The following is a 21,607-nucleotide window of genomic DNA, read 5'->3' on the forward strand; positions in this document are numbered from 1 at the left end:
GAACAATTCTCGAGCAAGTGACCTGTTGGGATCAGGGGAGCATCTACTAGGGTCACCTGCAGACTCGTCCCTAGGAAAATGAGCACGTACTCCCATCTGGCGGATTGAAGAACGCAGTCCTGCTCCTGATCTGAACCATCTCCTTCGATTTGCGAGTGCCGCGATCGATTTCGCTCAGCTGTATGGGACTCTGGAGGGGAGGATTCAGTGCGCTGTGAACTCGGAGACCATGTAGGGTCGTCGGTTCTGTACTCGAGAAGCCTTTGTATCTCCCTAGACCTGTCGAGTTGACGAGCAGCGGGAATCAGCTCTTTAGAAAGGGAGTGGCTGTCGAAGAGTGAAGGCCATCGGCTTTGTCCTGGTCCAGTTTTTTTTTGAGCTCTTTGCGAGCTCGAGCGCTCGTCGTGATTCCGTGGCGCAATGAGAGCAGAGCTGGGAAGCTCTTGCGAAGCACACGATATTCCGAATGAATTTCTATAGCTTTTCAGTTTCTTTTCCCTCCGTCCCTTATCCGGCATATCGGCTGATTATTCGATGATGATTGTCCGAGTCGGGGGAACGAGAATGCAGTCTTACGGAGAGGACGCTTGCTCCACTTTCTGACGAGGCCCCTCCTGTCGTTTCTGCGGACTCCAGGGCGGGACTGGAGGATCCGCGGCACCGTCGCGAAACGCTCCCGTCCTAGGCGAGGAGTAGTCCCACGTGACGGTCAAAGGGTGTCCCACACTGTGAATTGGGGTTCGAAGAACGTGCTGTCGCCGCGTTTCTCTAGCCTGAGTCAGATGATCTTGCACGACTCACCATCCGGTGACACCGTGTTACCGACATCCGCGATGTTTAGCCTCGCTCTGACTCACCGCAGTCGAATCAGTGATCACCAAATAACGAAAGAGTACAAGTACTTGGATTTTTCACATCCGAGTGAGTCATTCAGCGATGTTCCCGGGCTCGTCAATATACGCGAAGAACGAACACCACGATCAGAAGGATCGTCATCTAGGAGGATTTGAAGCCGAGCCTGGACCTCGAAGGTTCCTGGTCCCGCCGGCAATTTCCCAATCAGACCGAGACTCGATCCTCGCGACGATTATGACATTTCTCAGAACGAGATTTATCTCCCGGTCAGGAGATCTCCTTCGGTTCACCGAGGCGGTTGCGAAGAGCTTCTCGAAGAGTGCACATCTGCCCCGTCCAGCTAGTTTCGAGGGTTCGGTGAGAAGTTGACGATAAAAAGACAATCTAATCTCTTTCTGCCGTAATGGCCTGATTCAATTAGCGCAGCACGCGTTGCGGTCCAACAACGAGCATTCGTTATGTAATATTTGGCTTGAAACAAGTGGCGGTAGTCCACCGAGAGTTGCTTAAGAGTGTGGTTCACCCGCCACCATGCTCGGTAGCCGGCCGAGCTCTGCCCCTCGCGCGATTTTCGACACCGGTAGCTGTTCCGTGATGGACGAATTCATGTGCTTGTCCTTCTTACCCTGGAGTGAATGTGTATCTTTACTGTTCGGGAGGAATCGGACTCCGTCCAATCTATCTTCAGGGAGAACGAGTCTCGTGACCTCAACAATAATTGACGGGTCAATGAGCAATTGGAGAACTTTGGACATGCTACGCATATTGTTACCCTCAATCAATAGGGTTCAGAGTTTCGAGTGGGAGCCGCTTGCGTTCGATCTACCCATGCAAGCGAATTCGTGAGACGTCTCCGAGAATACTCGGCTTATGCCTGGTTACATCTCACTCCGAACTCAGCGAGGTGGTTCAAGGTTGGCCCGCTTTGTTAACCTCGCGAGAGAGAAGTCACAATCAGTCGGCATCAATGCTGTCGTGATCATAAACAATTCCGACTCGCATAGAGATCAAATAGAGCTCCATCTCCACAGCGCTACTTCTTTTCCACATCGCCTTCGCTGACTCCTCACAGGGAAATGGGAGGAGAATCGTTCCGATCCCCTGAGCCCCCTCGCTTGCAAGCCTGCAGTGGAGTTCGAAAGTTACGGCTGACGGAAAATCTAGGATTGACGGTCCTGGTATGAGGAAACAGTAAGTGCCGTCGACGGTCCGAACCATGAGTGGTCTCGAGTCATCAGGCGGAGACTCGGAGGAACGATCGTCTGTCTCACGAAAGGGTGACTTCCGACGTCAAGTCTGCTCGTAATAATGCGTGGGCCCTCTTCGGAGAGCGCGAGGCGACTCTAACAACAGGCTTCTCGCGAACGTGAGCGAGAAGAAATAGATTGAAGCAGCGAGAGTGAATGAGCTCCGTCTGTGATGCACGCCTAATTTTATCCACGGACCGATTGCGCCAGCCATCGTTGTTCGGCACTCACGGTCGCCAGCCAGAGCAACGACTTCGATCGCGGAGAAATTCTCAATGGGAGAGCACGACCATGTAGAATACACCGATATTTTTTCCGGCGAAAAAAAAAGATCTGAGGAGATACTATCATGAATTTCCGGAATGGAGACCTCAGCGGTGAGCGGTTCGGAAGTCATCAGAGAGCAGTGAAGATATCAGGGCGGAGTAGGCGGCCCAGATATGAGTCTCGAGGCCTGAATTTCCGGAATGACCACGCACGCTCGCATATATCATAAGCTTGGAAAACTCTGAGACAATGCTCGACATCTCTATTTCTCGAGGGCAGCAGCTTCAGTCTAGAGGACGCCAACTGCTACCGCTCTTGGGTGTGGTTCTAAAGCGGGCATAAAGCTGATTGTTTAGGAAGTGGAAGGCTCAACCACTCTCCCGTCGTCTCGGTGGTTTCGGAGGGTCCCTTTTATTTTGCTGTCAAAGCGGTTCATGTCTAATCTCATTATTCCTTAATCCCTCGATCGTCTGTGGGGGAATTCAGCCATGTCTGCTCGAATTTCGATCATCTTCCCCTCTAGGTAGAAACAGCTGAAACGACTCGGATCGAATGGAGTGAACACATGCTGGGGTGTCGCTCGGAGCCGAGGCCGCCTCGGAGCCGATCGGTTCCTCTGAGCTCGGAGCCGATCGGTTTCTCTGTGCTCGGAGCGCAGAGTTCCAGCCGACTGGTCATGCATGGGGGCTCGTCTGAGCGTCTGACCGAGCGGACTCGAGCAAGTTCGGGAGATCTATCAAATGTTCGAGACCGATCGTATATGTGTCGAACAGTGAGTCATCATCCATAGAATTGAGGGTCTCGTGTGTTTGTGGCAGAGGAATTCGTATTGCCTTAGTTTCCAAACACCCACGAGCTTTTTTCTCCATCGTCGTTTTCGTGGTCTTATGCAAGAACGAGGTCGGCAAGGCGTCGTCGGCAAGCAGCTCGGCCATACTATTTCGACGTCATACGCCCAGAATGGACCCGCGGTCACAATTCGTTGCCTGATTTGAGATAAACCGGCAGCGAGCTCTTGCCCTCTGACAGCCATCGCTCTGAGGCTTTCATTCTCGAACTTCCTTAAGAGTTTCGAGCCGAACAGCAGGGTTCTTCAATCTCGGAGTGCATGTTCGCATCCCTGAGAATACGTACGCGCAGAAAGTATCTAACTCTTTCGTAAAGCTCTACCTACCCACCGTAAGGTCACGAAATCCTTTTCGCTTATCAATCCCATGCATGGTGAGTGCCTCTGTCTTTCTGGTGTGGTTGACCAAAGTTGCCACGTCGGCGATACCCTCACGGAGTAGGCCCGCGGATGAGCCACCCCTTTCGTTGTCATCTACGTCCGAGGGATGCAGCTTCCGACGTTGCGTATACACGTACAACCTTCCTATATGACCGAATTCCGGGGTCACCGGAAATTCCGGAACCTTAGCCGCCGCGAATTGTGCCAAAATGAGCTGGGAATTGTCTCGTCTCGCCGAAAGCACCGAAGTCGGAAATTGTTGTTTGGGAGTAGTGAGACAGGACCGCGTCGGATACTTGGTGGACCCTCTAAAGATGGCAGCAAGCCAGAGCCATCCTAGAAGAGGTCCGACGACCGAAAGAACACACCCTTATGGCTAGCTATCTGGATGCTTCAACTAGCAGCTAGCCCGCTTGCTTGCTTCGGAACGAGCAGGAGAAATCTCTAGAGGAGAGAAACAGCCGTCCACCCGCCGTCGAGCTCGCCTGCCGGCGGCGGGCCAGTTGGCTGCCCGGTAGGTCGGCAGGCTCGCGGACCCGCCCGCCCTCGGTTCATCGCGACAGACAGCCAGACAGAGATACGGACCGACCCGGCAAGCAAGAAGAGGAGGACCGAAACAACCACCGACGGTCTTTCTCCCACACTCTTCGTAAGCAGCATCGGTAACTATAGAACGCCTGATGAAGCAACTTATCCCTCGTTCGTTACCTCTCGATCAATCGGGTCGCGGCGATCTTCCTCAGCCTCATTAAAATTAATTCGGTGATTTCGGGGAGACTCCCCGAAATCGATTTAGGTACTCCCCGGGGGAGTACCTAAATCGTTTTTCCGATAATTCCTAATCAGTGGTCTTCGGTTCTCTCCCCTCGGCTCAATTTTCACAGTGTGGCTGGTGACATCGATGCCTTCTCGGCTGATACATATATCTCTCTGAGACACCGCGGCTGGATTTGCTTTCCGCTCGACTGTCGGCCACAGACGTAACATGACGTCTCAGGCGTACATGGAATAATCAGGGGGCCATCGCTATGTCTAGACATACTTATGAACATCCAGATAAATATGATGCATGATGTACATTCCCGTATAAAGTTACAATGGACCCTCCTGCGAATTCTTGGACCTCGAAAGCCTTGTGGAACACGGCGATCGTCCTGGAGCTGCGACTCCCAAACATTGTCGCAGGATTCATGAGCTCTGTGGGACGCACGATCGATGCGCTCCTGCTGGAAAAAAACTTCTTCCCGCATTCAGAGGGACAAAAATTCGGAGGAAAGTTTCTGAAATCGTAGACGAAAGCTTCGTTCTCCCCTCGACATCTACTCGAGGGACATGATGGATAGAAGACACCAATAAGTAGTCCGTGGTCGACTCAAGGGATGTTTTCGTGGGTCTCGCGATGTGTTTCCTTCCTCGATGTCGCTTCGAAGGATATCGCGACAATACCCCGCGGAGAGGTCAGCGATCGAGGCACTCGACACAGGACGGAAGATCGGGAGGCGCGCGGCCAGGAAAAGAGCGTTTTCCACGGCTCACTTCGATGATAGATGGAAGACATGGATGCATGCGTTTGTGAATTTCGCTAAGTATGTCGAGAAGCATCTAGTTGAAACGGACAACTCTCGAAGCAAGGAAAAACTACGCTTCGCTGGCTCTAGGGACTATGAGCTGGCGTCGCTTGGTTACCAGGTGATCTGAGTGCTAAGCTAGCTCGGAGATGGCACGGTGCTACTGGGACTGTTGCTGCTGCTGCTGTTTCTAAAATCGAAGAGCTTCCTTGACCCTCCCCGACAGAGTCAACGCTTGGTTTATAAATAGGGCGCTTGCCGAATCCCGGATGTCACAAGTATTGGGAGAAATTCCCTTCTGTAGAAATTTCCCGGCATTCCATTGGAGGGCACTCGCGGAACGGGAGCGGGCGGGAGTCGACTCAGCCGGCTCGGATCCAATGGAAAGCCTCTCAAGGGGAGGACTCTCTCCAGGGCCTCGCGTTAAACCTTGAATCGATTTCATAGAGACCGATTCACGGATGCTAAGCGTACTTGATTGCAGGACTTGGCCCAAATTCTACTCCTTCGTTGTAGAGTTCCATAATTGAGTTTTACCCAGAGAATCGTATCTCAAAAATCGATGGTTCTTCGCTACAGAATGTCGAGAGAGAGAGACCGTCTGTGTACCGTCGGTGAGCCACCCTGCACGTCATCTGTTTGAAAGTTATTGATGTTCTGGAGGAAGTTTGTTTACAAGCTCTTCTCGAATGACCTAATCGTTGTGGCTTCCCCCTTATCGCTATTGTGATACGTGATCCGCGGACACCTCAGGGTGGTGATGTCTCTGTGATAATAGAAAGATAATAATAATCACCGCCAAGATATGTTGCAATTCCCACCCTTTGTGCTTGTGGGCGCCGTGGCGATCACGTTTTTCATTGCCATCAGTGTCTTGATCCTCCTCTCACGGTATTTGGCGGACGAAGCGGAGCAGGACGACACGAAAAGGTCAGAGGAATCAGATCAAGCTCCATAGAGACGTGTATCAGCTCGGAGATGAGAAACAAAACAGAGGATGGAGAGCGAGGGGAGTGAAGATTATTCTCAGAATGGATTTTGAATCCAATAATGCCTCCCTTCCAGGCTATGGAACGACATTGTAGATTGCTTGACTGTACCCATGGATGATCCGGATACGCCGGGCGTGCGTATCGTCGTGGAGCCTCCGTCTCCTGAGATAACTCGAAGCTTCTCATGGGAGCATTCTTATAACCACGGCTCGTTCTACGCGTCCATCGGCGAGAGAAGTACCCTGGGAGCGGTTCTCAACAACTTCACGCCCGACTTCCCGGTGTATTGATCTCATGCAGATCCTGCTCAGAAATCGAAAATCTGGTTCCCGCTTGCATCGCAATCGTAACAACGGATGATTAATTCGAGATTGAATCGAGAAACCGAGACAGCGACGGAGGCCAAAACGGGAACTCCGTCGGCTCCGCCGTAACCTCCAGTAATTGTGTCCGCTCAAGCGACCGAGGTTTGCCCTCACCTGATGCATCTTAACTTCCCCAAGACGAGACTGGTCTGGTATCTCGGAGAGAAAGTAAGGATATCACGAATATTTCGATCCGGATCGGTCTGGGCCGTTTCATTATCGAGAACGAATACTTTTATGTTTATTGAATCATTTCGGCCATTGGTCCAAATTCTTCGTACCGTCGGAAACTCTCCGAGTGTTCACGAGAAACGGATTTTCAAACTGAGGAAATTTTGATAAGATACATTCTATAGAATAATTCATGCTGGCGAATTTCGACCGATCATATTAGTCGATAATATATGAAGACCAACGCCAGGGCAGACGTGACGGTCTGACAGACATGACTGGATTGATTCGATGAACAAGGCTTGAAACATTCTCTCATAAACGGAGTTCTCTTCGGTTTCGTTCACTTCTCGAATGATAAGAAAATACTTGCGGGCTCAAATATTCCTCTCGAACACAGAGAAAGTTTATTCGGTTGAACATGCATGCTGCTCGCGAACGACTACGCATTCTTCCAGCCTTTCCGGCGCTTCGAGTTATTGTATGGCTATACATATCACATAATATTTACAGCTCAATTTTCTGGCTCGTCCAGCGATTCTTGATTAGTTGAAGAGGGGAATTCATGATTCTGAAAGTTTTCTCTGAAATTATCTCAAAAAGCCTCCCTTGTTCGTTTGCTTGTTGTCCGTATCTCAATGGTCCTAAAATCGCACTCGAAAAATTATGAAGCTCATGATCGAGAATCATTTCGGCGACGGTCTCGCTTCGACACCGCGGATCACAGCCCGATCCCATCAGTTTTTGCATAAATATCTGCGGACCTTGACTAGTATCTCATGGTTCGGCTGCTTTGAATCGTCGTCCTCTGGGTGACCATTCGTCCTCCCGAGACGTTTTCAACGTCCGTTGTCGTCGTCCTCGACGCAAGAGCTTCGGCAGGGATGTCGAAAGTTTCGTCCGATCGAGCATCGTCGGACAGATCTGCATCGATCTCGATGGGTCTCAGCACGGGTTTCTGGTAACTCGCAATCGAAGCCGCTCTCCTCCGTTGTGGAGGCTCCGTGTACTCAGAAGTCGCTCTGTCTCCTTCCGGACGCGATTCATCAGAGAAAACGGAATCGGCCTTCCTCCTTGATGGTCCAATTTCGGTTTCGGTCAGAGACCGGAAATCCACGTCAGGAACGTCTCGAAGCGGTGGAAGCCTCCTGATAGTGATCGTGGGTTCGAAGTGATAATCCGGGAAAGTCAAAACGCGGATTATCACGTCCCACACTGGTCTCTCGAACACCTGGACATAGTTCGCATGATACGAGATACGAGTGTATTCCTCGACGGTGTGAGCTTCATGGATCAGCGTCCGGAAGGTGTCGTCCGTCGAGATCAGGACAGTCCAACGCTCCTTGATGGGTGGTGTGATGAGCTCAATTCCCTCGACGGGGGGCGGGGAAACGATTCTTTCCAAAAGTTCATATTTAGGAGGGGTCGAAGAAATCGAAACTAGACTTGGTTTTGGCGGGGTGACACTTTTTGGCGGTTGTAAGAGGACTGTATCGACGCTGTAGTCGACATTCCGACGTATATCGGTCGTACTGCGTATGTCTACGTTGGTCACGTCGATGTTCCGCACGTCGATATTCCGCACGTCGGTTGTACGGTAATCTACGTTTCGGATATCCACGTTCCGGACGTCCGTATTCGTGATGTCTACGTTTCGGATATCGGTGAAGCTTCGGCTTACGTTAGTCGTGTCTCTGACGTCAGTCGACGACATGTCTATGTTGGTCTGACGCACGTCACTATCGAACCGATCGGTCACGTTGCGCGTCGTGAGGTCCTCCGTCTCCCAGGTGGCAGAGGGTCCCTGGTCCGTTGAGGCAACCGGGGTGCTCTTGAAGTTCACGTCCCAGGTGGGGGCGATGTATTCGGTGGGAATTTTCAACTGTTCCGGTTCGGCTTTCTTGAATTGCTCGATTGTGTCCCGACGACGTTTGGTCACTTCTTCGTTCGTGATGATGTCGTGCTCGGTGGTGATGATGACGTCTTCGATGTTCTTGACCTCGATTTTCGGTTTTCTGGCCTGGACGATCGTATTCCTCTTGTTGTTTGTGATATTCTCGTCGGTGTCGATGATGTGTTCATTCGTGACGTGGAGATCGTCGATGAACTGCGAGCTCCGTTGCGGCACGCGCTCCTTCTGCGGCAAGATGACTGACTCAATCTCACTCTGCGAGTAGTTATCGTTGTCAGGAATAGATCCGTATAAGGGCTGAGCTTCAACAGCATCGATGACGGTATTCCGTTGAAGATGGTCGACGTCTAGGTCCTCCGTTGTTTCTTTGATCGTGTCAATGAAGAAGTCGTCCGCGGTCTGGAGCTCTCGCTTCGGTCGGCGGGGAATTGTCGCGACTCTCTGCTCGGATGAAATGCTCTCGGCACGTTCGGCGTCTGCGGGATACGGTCGGGACTTGGGTCGAGGAATCGGAGCAGCTCGGAGAGGAAGCTCCACCGACGCGAGAGACTCGGCGCGTTCTCCATCCGTGGGGTAAGGGGCCGGCGGTATCGGGATCTTGGCGTCGACGAGACGCCTGTCGACGGCTTCTTCAAGATCGCTCGCGCTCGATGGACTCTCCGATGGATAATCCGAAATCAGAGTGGACTCGCTCGAAGATGATTGAGCAACAGCTCGCGGGATCGTGATCGGAGCGAAATCGGATATCTTCGTGATTTCAGATGCGGGTGCGGATATGGGACGTTTCTTGATGACCTTGACATTGCGTCTCTTGAGACAATAGTATGCGATACCGATGCCGAGCAGCAGAAGCGTCAGGAACAGGAGGGCGCAGATGATGAGGAGCAGCTCGATTTCGGAGAGCTTCGGAGGTCGCAAGGGTGGCACCAGAAGTGGAGCTTCGACTCTGGAATGTCGAGTATGGGCATTTAAATATATCTTCCTCGAATACGTGGGATTCCGTTTTCTCCCGATTTCAGGGTCATTGCCAGGAGATTGATCCCCTAATTAATTATGCTGTCACCGTTTTATTGATACTCACATCGGCGCGATGACATTGGCGGGTGGCGGTGCGAGCGGTGGCGGGTAACGGCAGATGATAGTTTTTATTTCGTCCTCTTCGAGCTCCAGCGAACGATGGAAGCGGACGATAATGTTGTTGATGAACACCCTGGGCGCTTCCTGAAATAAAGGAGCTCTTTTCAGTACGGCGGCAGGGAACGTCAGGGCGCTCTGTACAGAAAAGCAATGGGGATGCTTGACTCGAGTAATTATCGAATATTAACAGTAAATGCACTTTTAACTTATTCGATTGCAACCGACCTGTTTCGTTCCGCATCCTTTGAGCGGAATGCGCAGCTCGTAGTATTTCTGTCCGTCTCCGTAGAATTTACAAGGGCTCGTTTTGTCATAATCGACGTAGGTTATGCCTCGGAACGGTTCACTGAAATTCAACTTTACGTGCATCTCGCCGGAAGCGCACGACAGGAAGGCCGTAGTCTTGTTGGTGAGGATTTTGGAGTCGAACTCATCGGCGACCGCCTTGTGCACGACATTCTCGACGTGAGAATCGTCTCTCACTCCCTCTTGAGCGGCGATCACCCCGACGAGAGCAGCCACCTGTGGATTAGAATAATGCTCCTCGATGAGTTTCTGCACGAGACGAGCCAGGGAACCTCCGCACGAATGAACTCGGTTCCGTCGAGCGGACCGCGGGTCGACGAGCAGCAGCGAAAGAGTGATGCCAATTGAGGACGAGGAGAGAAACTTTTCGTCCAATCGAGGCTTGTGATGCCAACTCCCCCAGGGAGGAGATCACCTATCATCGAGGTCATGAGACATTTCTTTTCAACAGGAAAGGCGTCCGATTCCAAGCGCAGAAGAACGACAGATGGTATTTCCAGGCAAAGCGAACTCGCCTCTCCAACGTGAATTTTTCCCCCATCCTTCAAGGCTCGAGGAAGTCCTCTCGACGAAGTCCGAAATTCGATCGGACCTCCCGAGCTCGCAGCTGGAGGTTCGCACAACAGACCCCGGCTGCGGGACCCAACATGGTCACGCAGAGTCGCGCAAGGTCCGGAATGTTATCATGGACAGCCAGCATACTATGCATCAAGTCATTCCGGCCCGGGTCCGGTGCAGTCAGAATCTCCCCATCCTTGGAATTTCCATCCACCGAGAGCCCCGGTTGGATGCCGAAGTCTTATCATGAATCATGAGTGAATGCGCGATGCTCCGTCCCCGGTTCTGGGGCGAAGCCGAGGGGATTGAGACGGCCGAGCTCTGCTGCTCGCCGGAGTCGCACGGCTGATCGGGCCCGCTTGGATCGAACGAACCGGGAACTAGAAGCCCGAAAGCCAGAGCTAGAGCCTGTCCAGTCTCTAGGCGGTGCCACCGCAACGTGTTCCAGATTCCGTACCGAGGAAGATGTCGTACCGTTCTCGGTATCCCAGCATGACGACACTTATTGTCCGGTTTAGATGGAAATTCTTGACATTCTGCTTTCAGAGCACTCTTGCTAAACACCCTGGAAGCGTTAAGAGAATTCATCTCATCTCACGCCTCGCCGCATCGCATAACCTTGGGGAGCGGTGACGTGGCCTGACTTCAGTTTTGACAGGATTTTCCGTCTTCTCAAGGGGGAAAACACCGTGTTGACAACTCTGTCAAGCGCGTGGAGGCGAACAGCAAGCGGAAAATTCACGGGCTCTTGACTTGATCGGTAACGGATAGCGTATGAAAAGCGGAACCATGATAATGAGTATTCGTGACGCAGTCTTTTCTGCGAAGATGACGACTCTCTCCGAAAGGAAAATTAGTTTCGAAACAATGTAATTCAATATTTTGGTTCAAGAGCCGCAGGCAGTTCACGGAGCACGAGCAGGACGGCGCGGCGTAGATTCAGCAGCTCAGAAGTTTTCCCCGAACGTATTTCGGCGTCCCGGGACATTCATATCGCTTGGGCGTCCTCGATCGAATCCGAACGCCACTCGAGGATTTTCTCTCATCGAACACTCGTGGCAGTACACTGTCGTCAAGCGCGCCAGAAGGTGCTTTGGAAAAGCTCGATGATACTTCATGGTAATTACCACCGTAGTGCTTGCCAAGCTCTTGGTCGCGGTTCCGTTGGTTTTGTTATGGTATCTAAGCAGTGGAGCTGAAGTTGCCGTTAGGACTGTCGGCGGTCTTCAAGGCTACCCAGCATGGAAGGAACGGCATGCTTCGTTAATGAATGGCTCGGCAAGCGGCTGAAATTTCGTTCCTGCCTCCGATTTGATAAATATAGACATTGTGCGCAGAAAAAACGCTTTGCAGAAACCCAAATCAATTACCGTCCCTACTCTGACTCAACGCGATGTGAGGACTTCATGTTCCCATATCGAGCCCGAAGCCCAAACCAGCCTATTCCATCGTAAAACTTGTCCCCCATTGACATGTGTTTAAGCTCGCGCGACCCGGACGAAAACCTCCCGCAACGGTCCTACAGGTTGTGCATGTCGACGGCAAGGCCGGGAAATGAGTCCGAGAAATTGACACTGAAGTCGATACTTACGCATACCGCGATGGCGAACATTGTGTCTTGTGCTTCTTAATCGCGTCTCCTGAAAACAAGACGAGTATCGCTCTTATAATATTCTCTCTAACAAAGACTCCTTTTTCTGCCTTCGCGGAGGAACTATTGCGAGGCATTACGGTGCTCGAATGAGGAATTCCGATATAATGGATGGAATTTCTAGTCAAAACCTGTATTATCAGAGAGGCTAGCACTGCCGAAGGCAACGATCACCAGAATTCTCTGACAATAGAATACTAGCGCAACAAAAAAAAGAAGGAAACTTCACCCCATTCACACAGACGAGGCGGAAAAAATATAATAAGTATAGCGTAAGGCGAGATTGATTCATAGCAATAATAATCGACGGTCTTCACTCACGTTCTGGGAAAGCCTTGGCGACACCTTTTACGGTCAGATCATCTGGAACAAGCACAAAATGAGTCACAATTCCACGTCCATTCTCTTCTGAATCATCCCTAGACGAGTAACGCAGGAAATATCTCCCCACTACGAGTCTTCTCCTTACTGGAACAAATCACCTCGAAGAATCGACCGATCCGAGTACACCCACAGGGGCTCTCCGTGAAGTCGTGATTGATGCTCACAGCTGCCACAGTGGGCTCGATACACAAATCATAATCAACATGGCCGTATCCGAAGGATCATCGAACAAACTATGCGCGACCGGTTGATGACGGAGTTTCCGACGTCGTTTCCGTTGAGAATCTCCTCCCCAATTCCAAGCAGTGACGAATTCGTCGCTTGCCGTCGCTAAGAAAATGCGATGGCCTCAGCTAGCCTACACGTTGGCATTGAGATGTGGCTATGCAAGTGGGTTGTATGGAATGTTCTTCCCGTTCGTCGAGGAACCGCCTTCAGAACATTCTGTTCGAAAGGGGAGGACGCAACAGCATTCGCGGCGGACATTTTGTTCTCGATTTCAAATGGTATTTCTCCCTCAAAAGCGAGATCATCGATGGATTGATTGAGACCGGTATCCCCCGATATTCTTCACTTCCCGTGGAGAATTCTCATTCGAGCATCAGAGGGCTAGGTTCCTTATCGTCGCGGAAACTATGGGTAATGTCTTGCCTACGCCATTCACGAGCGGAATCAGGCGCCGCACCGTCCGAAACTTCGCCGGAAGAATGGTTTGGCAGAATCCGTTCTCAAAGAGAATTCGACGAGCGAACGAGCCGGCTCCGACAGGAGTGTACCTAAGTTTCTGTTTGAATTGCCGAATGGCTCATTCCGGTGAGTGTCTAAGTGCCGTCGTGAGAACTTTATCACCAAGCCGAGTTCGGTTTCGATTCGGGTTGTTCTGGAACGGGAACACAGACTTCGACATTGAATGGTTGAAGCCTGAGTGTTTGATCAGGGAGGGGAGAGCACTTCATTCCTGCTGTGTGCGCGCGAACGGCCTTGCAATTTGTAGGATTCCGAGACTTTCACTTTGCTGGCCGATGGATTTGACGGATGGCTCTCGAAGTCTCCCGGTAAGGAATCATTTCACAGGCGGCAAGGCCTTGTACTGACGCGCTTCAGTCGAAAATGAGTGCGGCCGTGAACAAAAGAACATATCTCTGATGTTCCCTCACGGGACACCCCCTAAATGGGCTCTCATGCATGAAGTCAGTGAGAGCCAGGGGTTAGAATCCCGCGGACCCTTCATCGATAATTCCTCCATTCCGAAAGCCCGGATGGAGCAAAATTCTGATGTCCAGAAATAGATCTTGTGCTGCTCGCTGCTCTGTGTGTCTCGCCAGCTCTTCTTTGGAATAATTCAATGACGCAACGGTTATCGCCCATGGCGACCGTCCAGAGGGTTGGTCCGCACCCGTGTGGGCTCCTCCGACTCAGCGTGGGCTCCGAAGGTCCCCTCATTCAGTCACTCCGTTTGAGCAGCCGGACAAAAGCTCGTCCCATCCCGCATCAATCCATCCCTGGTAGAACTGAACCTTACCGCCCGGAATGGAGTCTGGAGAGAAAAATCCGATGATCCCGCGGGAAATTCCCGCAGTCGAGACCGCCAAACACTCCTAATTATGACACGAATCCCAGCCCGATGCGTAATCTTCCGGGCGATCCTAAGTCGGGAAGCCTCGCTTTCCCAATTTCCGCAAATTAATCCAACGATCCGGAAACTTTCGAGCACCACGAAGCGTCTCCACTTCTTAGATCCGAGATCAGATCCGGAAACAATCCGCGCCGGCACCACTGTCCTGCGAACTGCACGCTGTGAACACTTGACAGGTCGGTATTCACGAGGGTATCCTTACCAAGCACGTATTTGAGAGTTTTCACCCGCTGCACGACGACAAAGCCTCAGAGTCGAGCATGCACGACGAACCGCGTTGCACCGTCAAGTTCGCACTGAAAACCGAGCGACCGCGCGGATCGCAGCTCGACGGAGAGGGATTCCCAGACGCTTAACGTAGGCTGCACGTAGGAAGCTCCGATACGAGACAAGCGAACCAGAGCGAGTCGGTGGAACAGAGAGAGTGAAACCTCTCTCAACGCTCAGCCGTCGACTTTATAAACTCGAGAGATGATTCTACCGATCTTTCTTGAATCACCGCCTGCGGCGTCCGCATGATCGTCGCGCAGAGCTCGACGGCTTGCGGTTCAGAACTCTCGACGAATTCCCAGCTTCCAAATGATATCCTATGGATGGAGGATTACCTTTTACTAGGGGCGCCGACTCCACCATTCGATGTTGCTGGCATTTTCCTGGAAAAGAAAGATAGAAATCCTTAGTATCGACTACACGAAGGGGGTGGAACGAAAAATATAGGATCATAGGACCATCGCGTCAACGAGAGACTGGCATCACCAAAACCATGTTGATATCATAAAATCGATACAGACAGTGTAAATATCGCTTCTCGTCCGGTCCTGAGTCCTGACACGCAAACTTCGATCTTACGTCGGCTGTCGAATGAAATTCCCGACGGCAAGGGGCTTCATCGGCGCGAAGAACTAGTTCAGGCCTCATTGGAGTAATAGAATGATTACTATTTTGTCGTTCCTTGTCCCTATAGCGATTCCATTCTCTCAGTCAACTACAACTGTCTCGTTCACGAAGGTAGCATTGACAAGACAAATTTCTGTCATTTCTGACACGGATAGCGTGACGGCTTGTGACGGCCGAAAAACATCAAGGCGGCCGCGAACAAGGATTTGACAAGCAATTTGGACATGAGAATAAGCTTCTAAGCATCCATCAGCTCGCTCATTCATCCCGTCGTTCGGTTGGGACAAACGCACGTACAATTTCATCAATGGTGGCGTAGCATCACGGAGCCGCGGTCTACGTGTGGCGAGGTTATGGCATCTGTTGCGAACAGCCTTTCCTAAGACAAGATCCGCCGCTCGCTTGGCCATTTGACCGATGCCGATTGAATTTCTGGTTTCCCACGCCAGGCCTTGCCCCAACGCCGGCTTGACGGAAACAAATTCCGAAGACAGCCGAAGAGCCGCGTATCTGTCAAACATAGTGGAAATCGAAAGCTGACCACTCGAGAAGACTCTCAGGATGAGGGTAGAGAAAACCGTCTTCCCTCCCGATCGCTTTCCACGCAGCAGCTCAGTTTCGGTAGGCCCGTGGAAAACCCGAGAATCCTCTAAATGTACTCCTCCCTTCTCCAACGCTTCGCTCGGGAGGAGAAAAAGCTGCGGTGCGATGCAGCTCCAAAGCTCCGACACGAAGTTTTCTGCAGATAAAAGTAGCTATCCACTCGCTTCGAGCAGTTTCGAGTGTTTCTGGTTTTCGCAGAAGCGGAGTTTTTCCTCGGTTTCGTTCTGATCGAGGAGTAAATATCGATACGTTGGGGTTCGTTACATTCGATTTGAGGCAATAAATGGAAATAATCATTCGGGACGATTTATACCGAGTGGAATCGATAGCTAAAGTCAACTCAAGTTCACCAAAGCATCGCGAAGACCACCCACTGAAGACGAACGTACCACCGAAGACGCTTACACCCTGTGGACTTAGCAGAATCAGATCCTCTGTCTACGTACGATAAGTGAGCGCCTGACGTTTAACGATCATTTTTCACGGTCAGCCCCTACCGGCTCACCAGTTGTACTGGGGGTCAATAGACGACTGCAGCTCTGTCTTCTCCTCCGAGCGAGCAAGTGAGTCGGTCGGCAATAAACTCTCTCGCGATTTCCTGCTATTACTTGCAGTCAGAGCAAAATGCTCATGGTCGAATGCTAATCAAACGGACGCTAGTTGTAAACGATACTCTGTATCTCCGAGTGCTTTCCTCAATGGTTCTTTGTCTAACAGGTGATGGTACCTCCGCTTGACCCTCATTTACGATGCAGCGCAATTTTCAGCATGGGGAAAAAATGGGTTCTTCCCTTCCGAAATATCTAATTATCGAGAGCACGATTCCAGAAGTACCCCATTCGGGGACGAAACCTCAGAAATCTGGAAGCTCTTCAGTCCAGACATGAGACATGTATGCAGATGCCTTTTCTGAGCTTTCCCCGCCTCATGCGGAGTCATCGGACTGCGAGCCGCATTCCAGGCTGAGGAAGATGATGAATAAATTTTTCCATGTCGCAACATAGACGCTTCAGTCGAGCGCCAACTCGCTGATGTTTCGAGGTGGGGAAGGAGAGAAGAAAGCAAAACAAATCTTTCTCTGTCGCTGCATAGGAATTCGTGGAGCGGGGAAGCGAGCCGGCGATCGAGTGACTTGATGAAGTCAAGAAAGGCAACCGAATCTCCATCTGTTGACAAATTGTGGAACAGAACGTCTCTGAGCCATTGAAGTCATGCGGAGCTCGACTGTCAGCCCTGATAGCGATGTAGTGGGAAAGGAAAACAGAACATGGTTCGAGTCGTTGACGGGATTTTTCTCCACTGTGCGGTGAACAATGGTGCATTTTGAGTGTTTTCTATGTGTTTTTTTACGCGTCGATCGTGACGTCCGCTGATTCGGGGGTCCTCGCGTAATAATAATAATAGAGCCGCAACAGGATTCTAGTTCTCTCAGAACGGATTCCCACTGCTCGGTCTCATTCTCCTTGGATCCTCTTATCTGTAGGGGGCACTCATGTGCCCTCTGTCATCGACGATCATCCGACCGAAGTATATCAGCCTCAGGATCTTCACTTTGGCAGCGAATTCAGACGACCCAAGAGCAATCATTTCCCGGGTCTCGGGACTTCCTCCTCGAAGCTACTCATCGGACTGAGCGATGATCAGGGAGTACGAATCAGAGCACTGGAACTGGAGAGCCTCAGCGGTCATGGACCCGAGAGTCCGTACTCGGCTCATGGAAAAAATCCAGTTTTTCGGAAACGGTGACCGTAACCCGAGAATTGTCTTGAGGGTTCAGCGTCTGACTTCTGCGGAAGGCTTCGCCTGACGAGCGTCATACCCGGGACGAAGTATCCATTTTTTTGAGCAATCGAACCTTCTAACAGCTAGGTAGGGCCGTTGAACCTTTCGATGTCTCCTCGATCTTCTATTGTTTCAACGATCAGCTCAGACTGACGGATGCACAGAGATATTCTGTTTCGAAGATTATCACCACAGAGCCGGCTGTCTATGACGTATGGAAAGAATAATATAACTCGGGGCGGCTTCCCTAGCTGTCGCCACAGTTTTTAAACACAACAAATCGTCTCGAAAACATCGTCCCGTTGTAACTCCAATGCTCGGAAGAATCTGTTTGTTGGAACGTCTCCGTCTTTTTCTGGAATGTTACATAACAAAAATGTCTCTGAAGCACCATCCACATGAAATCAATCATTCCGGTCGGTCGTGAAATCGATTGTCAAGCGGAGCCATTTTCGATTGCGATGATATTCTACGGACTTGTGGTCATCTTGTTAAATGACATCTGAAGCCCTGTACAGCCTCAGAATTGACTGAATAAATTGCGACTCCGAGACGATGTACTCGTGACGTTTTCCGAAAGTGCTCGGACGCGCTCAGGCAGAAGGATAAGGCGATGCCTGAATTGCTGTCCCATAGAAAAGCGAGAGTTTGAGTCCAGAGATCGTGCGAGAGCGCCTTTCCTCAATCGCAGGGAGTCGGAAGAAATATCCATCTTTGAACGATCGATTCATGGGCGGTCAGATGAGCCAATCAGTGGGCGACGTCTGCTGAGTCGCATCAAGAGGAAACTTTCTCTCTGAGGTTGTTGAATCGTGTGGGCTTAGCCAAGGTCGCAACGGACTCCTACGAAACCGTTTCATTCAGGGACATCCGACCTTGCGACGAAATTTACGTCCGACTGACGTCTTCTCACATTTGCATTCGACGCTCTCTTCACCGTCGACAGTGAGAAGAACTTCCGGCCTGCTTAACAAAACACCAGCTTCAGATCGAACAGAGGCTCGGTCAGAAATATTCACAGCAACAAGTAGTTCGTTGTCAAACTTTTCTGGATGCTGCTTTCCCCGAAGCAAATGCGCAAGCGTCCATGGTATTAGCGTTTTCAACAATGTTGTCAAACGCTTCTATTGAGCATCGTCCGTTCATTGGATTCGCATTGGTCCTGACAGCAAGGCTCGCGTTCGGAGAATGCTTCAGATGAAGTCATGCACGTAAGGATTGAAACAAACTTCCTCCAGGTTACTTTTGATCAGGAACGGCATAAATCCGAGTATTCGAAATTGGGGAATGTCATCCGCGTTATGGCGTTCGTGCTGGTATCAAGCATCAAACGATGCGCGACGGTACGCGATTCCGTACAGCCGGAACTTTGGGAAGGCAGCGGTCAACGCCCAAGCACTCCACGTGTAATGAACATTATCCGACCACCAATATTACATAATACGCGCTATGGGAGTCAGTGTATTTTCTTCCCATAATTCATTTCGGTGTACGCTCCTTCCCGGATGCGCTTGAGTTTGCAAATCATCATTATATGTTCTAACCCTCCAACGATGAAAAGTACGGCCGAGTCCCGTGCACGATCAATTCATATCGAACAAGCCAACGATCGCTCAGCCCCACCAGGTCTTGAGCATATGATGCTACCGCAGATTCACAGCGACCCGAACCGAGGAGTGGTCCCGGGGTTCTGCTAGCAACGCTAAGAAGGAAGAAAAATTTGGGCTTCACGTCACGCATGCATATCGGCGATGTTCACAAATCGAGCTATTCATTTGATCTGGATCCACGGAAAACTGGCGACCCGAAAATGTCGCACGTTATACTCGTTACAACGTTTATGGGTCAAACTCCTACATAGTACACGCGCTCGTTTCTCTTTTCTTCTCTGATTTTTTTCCGACCCTGTCCGCGCTTCGGGAGCGAACTTGCAGGCGGCGAGCGCTCTGTGTACCAGAGTTTTGCTTTTTTCCACGTTTGGAACCGTTCTCTGAAGCATTCATCGAGCATTCACGGTTCACGAGGGGGCGGTGCGCCAACGGAATGTGATGAGCCCTTGCTGGCAGCCGAGCTTGACGATTGTAGAAGCGATCCCTCTGATTAAGCCGTTCATTTAAACGGCTGCATAGTTTGTCAAATTTTGCTCAGTCGCGGACGACCCTTGACGCGAACAGACAGAAACAAAGTTCGCTTGCTTCCGAAGCGTGAAACCGAAGCTCAAAGGAGCCGAAGCGAAAGAGTCTCGGGACTATTCTGTCTTTTTTCTGACTTTGCATACTTTTCCCCGTTCCCTAAAAAAATGAATATACCGCACGATAATCCACTCTCACGGAATCCGTGACGCAAGCAGTCTTCAGGAATCCGTTATGAGCCGAATGTGAACCGCATCTACGGATGCAGACCGCGATCGATCGATCGGTCGGTCGGATGGAGTCGTCACGTCGCTCGCGATGACAGCTAGACTTTCGAATCGGATTTCGGTGCAGCTTTTCCTATTCCACGTCTTTTTTCCTCCACTCCATCCCTCGCTCGACGCAGGTTTCGCTGTTTCAAGATTATTCGTTGGCGGTCGGTTCACCCGATTCGCACGGTGAAACTCGGACCAGAGGAGTTGGTTTTCGAGGCTTTGTCTTTCGGATCATCCCTCCGCTCGGCTGTATGTTTCCGTAAACTTCACCTCTTCTTTCTCTTCTTTCACGGTCAGTCGTCTTCTTCTGCGCTACTATTTTTCTGTTTTCGACATCTTCACTCGGAGCGCATTGGGAGGAAGCGATCCAGCCGCCTCCCCTCGAATATCATCTCGGCGGTGACCGGCAGGCTTCTAGAGCTCGATATTGCGTTTCCCATCAGGATATTTTCCATAGTTCGATAGATCGTATCGAATCTACGATTCACCATTCGAATGTGATATCCTGAATTCTTCAGTTTTTTCCATTTCCAGACACATCTCAACTGCGAGATCCGCGTCGACGAAAAAATAAGCTGCGGACACGCTCTGTCCATGGATTCTCGCCCTCGAATAAAAACATATGATAAGCTACCGGGACTTCGTCGTGACCTCGTCTACTTGGTGAACCAGTTGTCATCTGCTGCCGATGAACCATTTTCTGGGTGGTGGCCACGCACCGAGTCTGGATTGTTTCTGCTTCTGGCTGTCAGCGAACGAAATCGACGACCTTGATCAGTCAATGCCAACGGGGGACACTTCCCATCTAAACAATGCGTGACCCGTGGATTAAGAAATCCGAAACAGATCTGGAATCACTTCCCGAAGCCGATCGCTCTGGAAAGATTTCCCGGGTCTCATCAATATTCTCACCACATGATGGACACGGCGATCGATTGCTCTCGATTCCGAAATTCGGAGGGAATCTGGAATCCTTCACCGTAGACGCTTAGAAACCACTCTCATTCACCGGTCATACAGCCCTTGAATGGAACGGATTAGACAAATCCCCCAGTTCCAGCGGGTTGTCTCCCCGCGGACCTGGCGGTGACCGGGTTTTTCTTTTGGGGGGAGTGATGGTGCACTTCCAGGAATTCGGTTGAGTTCCAAGAAGAAGATTGATTCTTGCAAAGCATCGAGAAGTACAGAATTTCAATGAACGAAAGGCGTGGAATCGCATAAATCTAAAGGGATTGGTTGCCTATTAAATTTTTGGAAATCAAAAGAGCGACGAGCGTCCTGACTGCAGGGGAATTCGTGAGCTCTAATATCGATATATTCTGCTTGAATAATGACTGACCGAAATACACGAGGCTATGGGTATCCCGGACCGTCGACTGGATTCGAACCTCGGCATTGGGACCCCTGGCTATCACTGATCCAGAAACGGCCAGACGAGCAGAACCCGAATCGGGGAGAAAGAGCTATAGTGAAGCTCGAACTCCCTCAAGAGGCTCATTTCGAAGAGAACGGTCTCCGACTGAGTTTACCCTCGAATGAAGGATCAAGGACCCCGACTTCTGGCCGCTCGACGATAGAAAGACCCGATGGCGCTGTCGCTAAGATAAGATTTCGGTCAAAACTCTTTTCGATCTCTCTTTT

At 50.9% G+C, this 21,607-nt stretch overlaps 2 protein-coding genes across 2 annotated transcripts; one reads left to right on the forward strand and one right to left on the reverse strand.

Moving 5' to 3' along the window:
• The first annotated feature begins 5,819 nt into the window (after positions 1-5,819).
• LOC100898705 (uncharacterized) lies at positions 5,820-6,999 on the forward strand. Its single transcript, XM_003744448.2, has 2 exons — positions 5,820-6,095; positions 6,231-6,999. Exons 1-2 carry the CDS (start codon positions 5,971-5,973, stop codon positions 6,445-6,447), a joined length of 342 nt encoding a protein of 113 aa, XP_003744496.1. The 5' UTR covers positions 5,820-5,970; the 3' UTR covers positions 6,448-6,999.
• Positions 7,000-7,339: 340 nt separating this feature from the next.
• LOC100900984 (uncharacterized) lies at positions 7,340-10,697 on the reverse strand. Its single transcript, XM_003744463.2, has 4 exons — positions 10,677-10,697; positions 9,968-10,264; positions 9,687-9,826; positions 7,340-9,551 (listed from the first exon to the last, which is right to left on the reverse strand). The coding sequence occupies exons 1-4, from the start codon at positions 10,695-10,697 to the stop codon at positions 7,463-7,465; spliced, it is 2,547 nt and encodes an 848-aa protein (XP_003744511.1). The 3' UTR covers positions 7,340-7,462.
• Between the last annotated feature and the right edge of the window lie 10,910 nt (positions 10,698-21,607).

This window comes from Galendromus occidentalis, unplaced genomic scaffold (assembly GCF_000255335.2).
Source record: "Galendromus occidentalis unplaced genomic scaffold, Mocc_1.1 scf7180000077468, whole genome shotgun sequence".
Lineage (NCBI taxonomy): Eukaryota > Metazoa > Arthropoda > Arachnida > Mesostigmata > Phytoseiidae > Galendromus > Galendromus occidentalis.

What these genes read in the sequence shown, in the direction of transcription:
- LOC100898705 (XM_003744448.2), top strand. Translation starts at nt 5,971, where the DNA reads ATGTTGCAATTCCCACCCTTTGTGCTTGTGGGCGCCGTGGCGATCACG. An exon ending in GAGCAGGACGACACGAAAAG is followed by an intron (nt 6,096 to 6,230) that starts GTCAGAGGAATC and finishes CCTCCCTTCCAG; the next exon opens with GCTATGGAACGACATTGTAG.
- LOC100900984 (XM_003744463.2), bottom strand. Translation starts at nt 10,697, where the DNA reads ATGTTGGGTCCCGCAGCCGGG. An exon ending in AAGGATGCGGAACGAAACAG is followed by an intron (nt 9,827 to 9,967) that starts GTCGGTTGCAAT and finishes CCTTTATTTCAG; the next exon opens with GAAGCGCCCAGGGTGTTCAT. An exon ending in GCCAATGTCATCGCGCCGAT is followed by an intron (nt 9,552 to 9,686) that starts GTGAGTATCAAT and finishes TCGACATTCCAG; the next exon opens with AGTCGAAGCTCCACTTCTGG.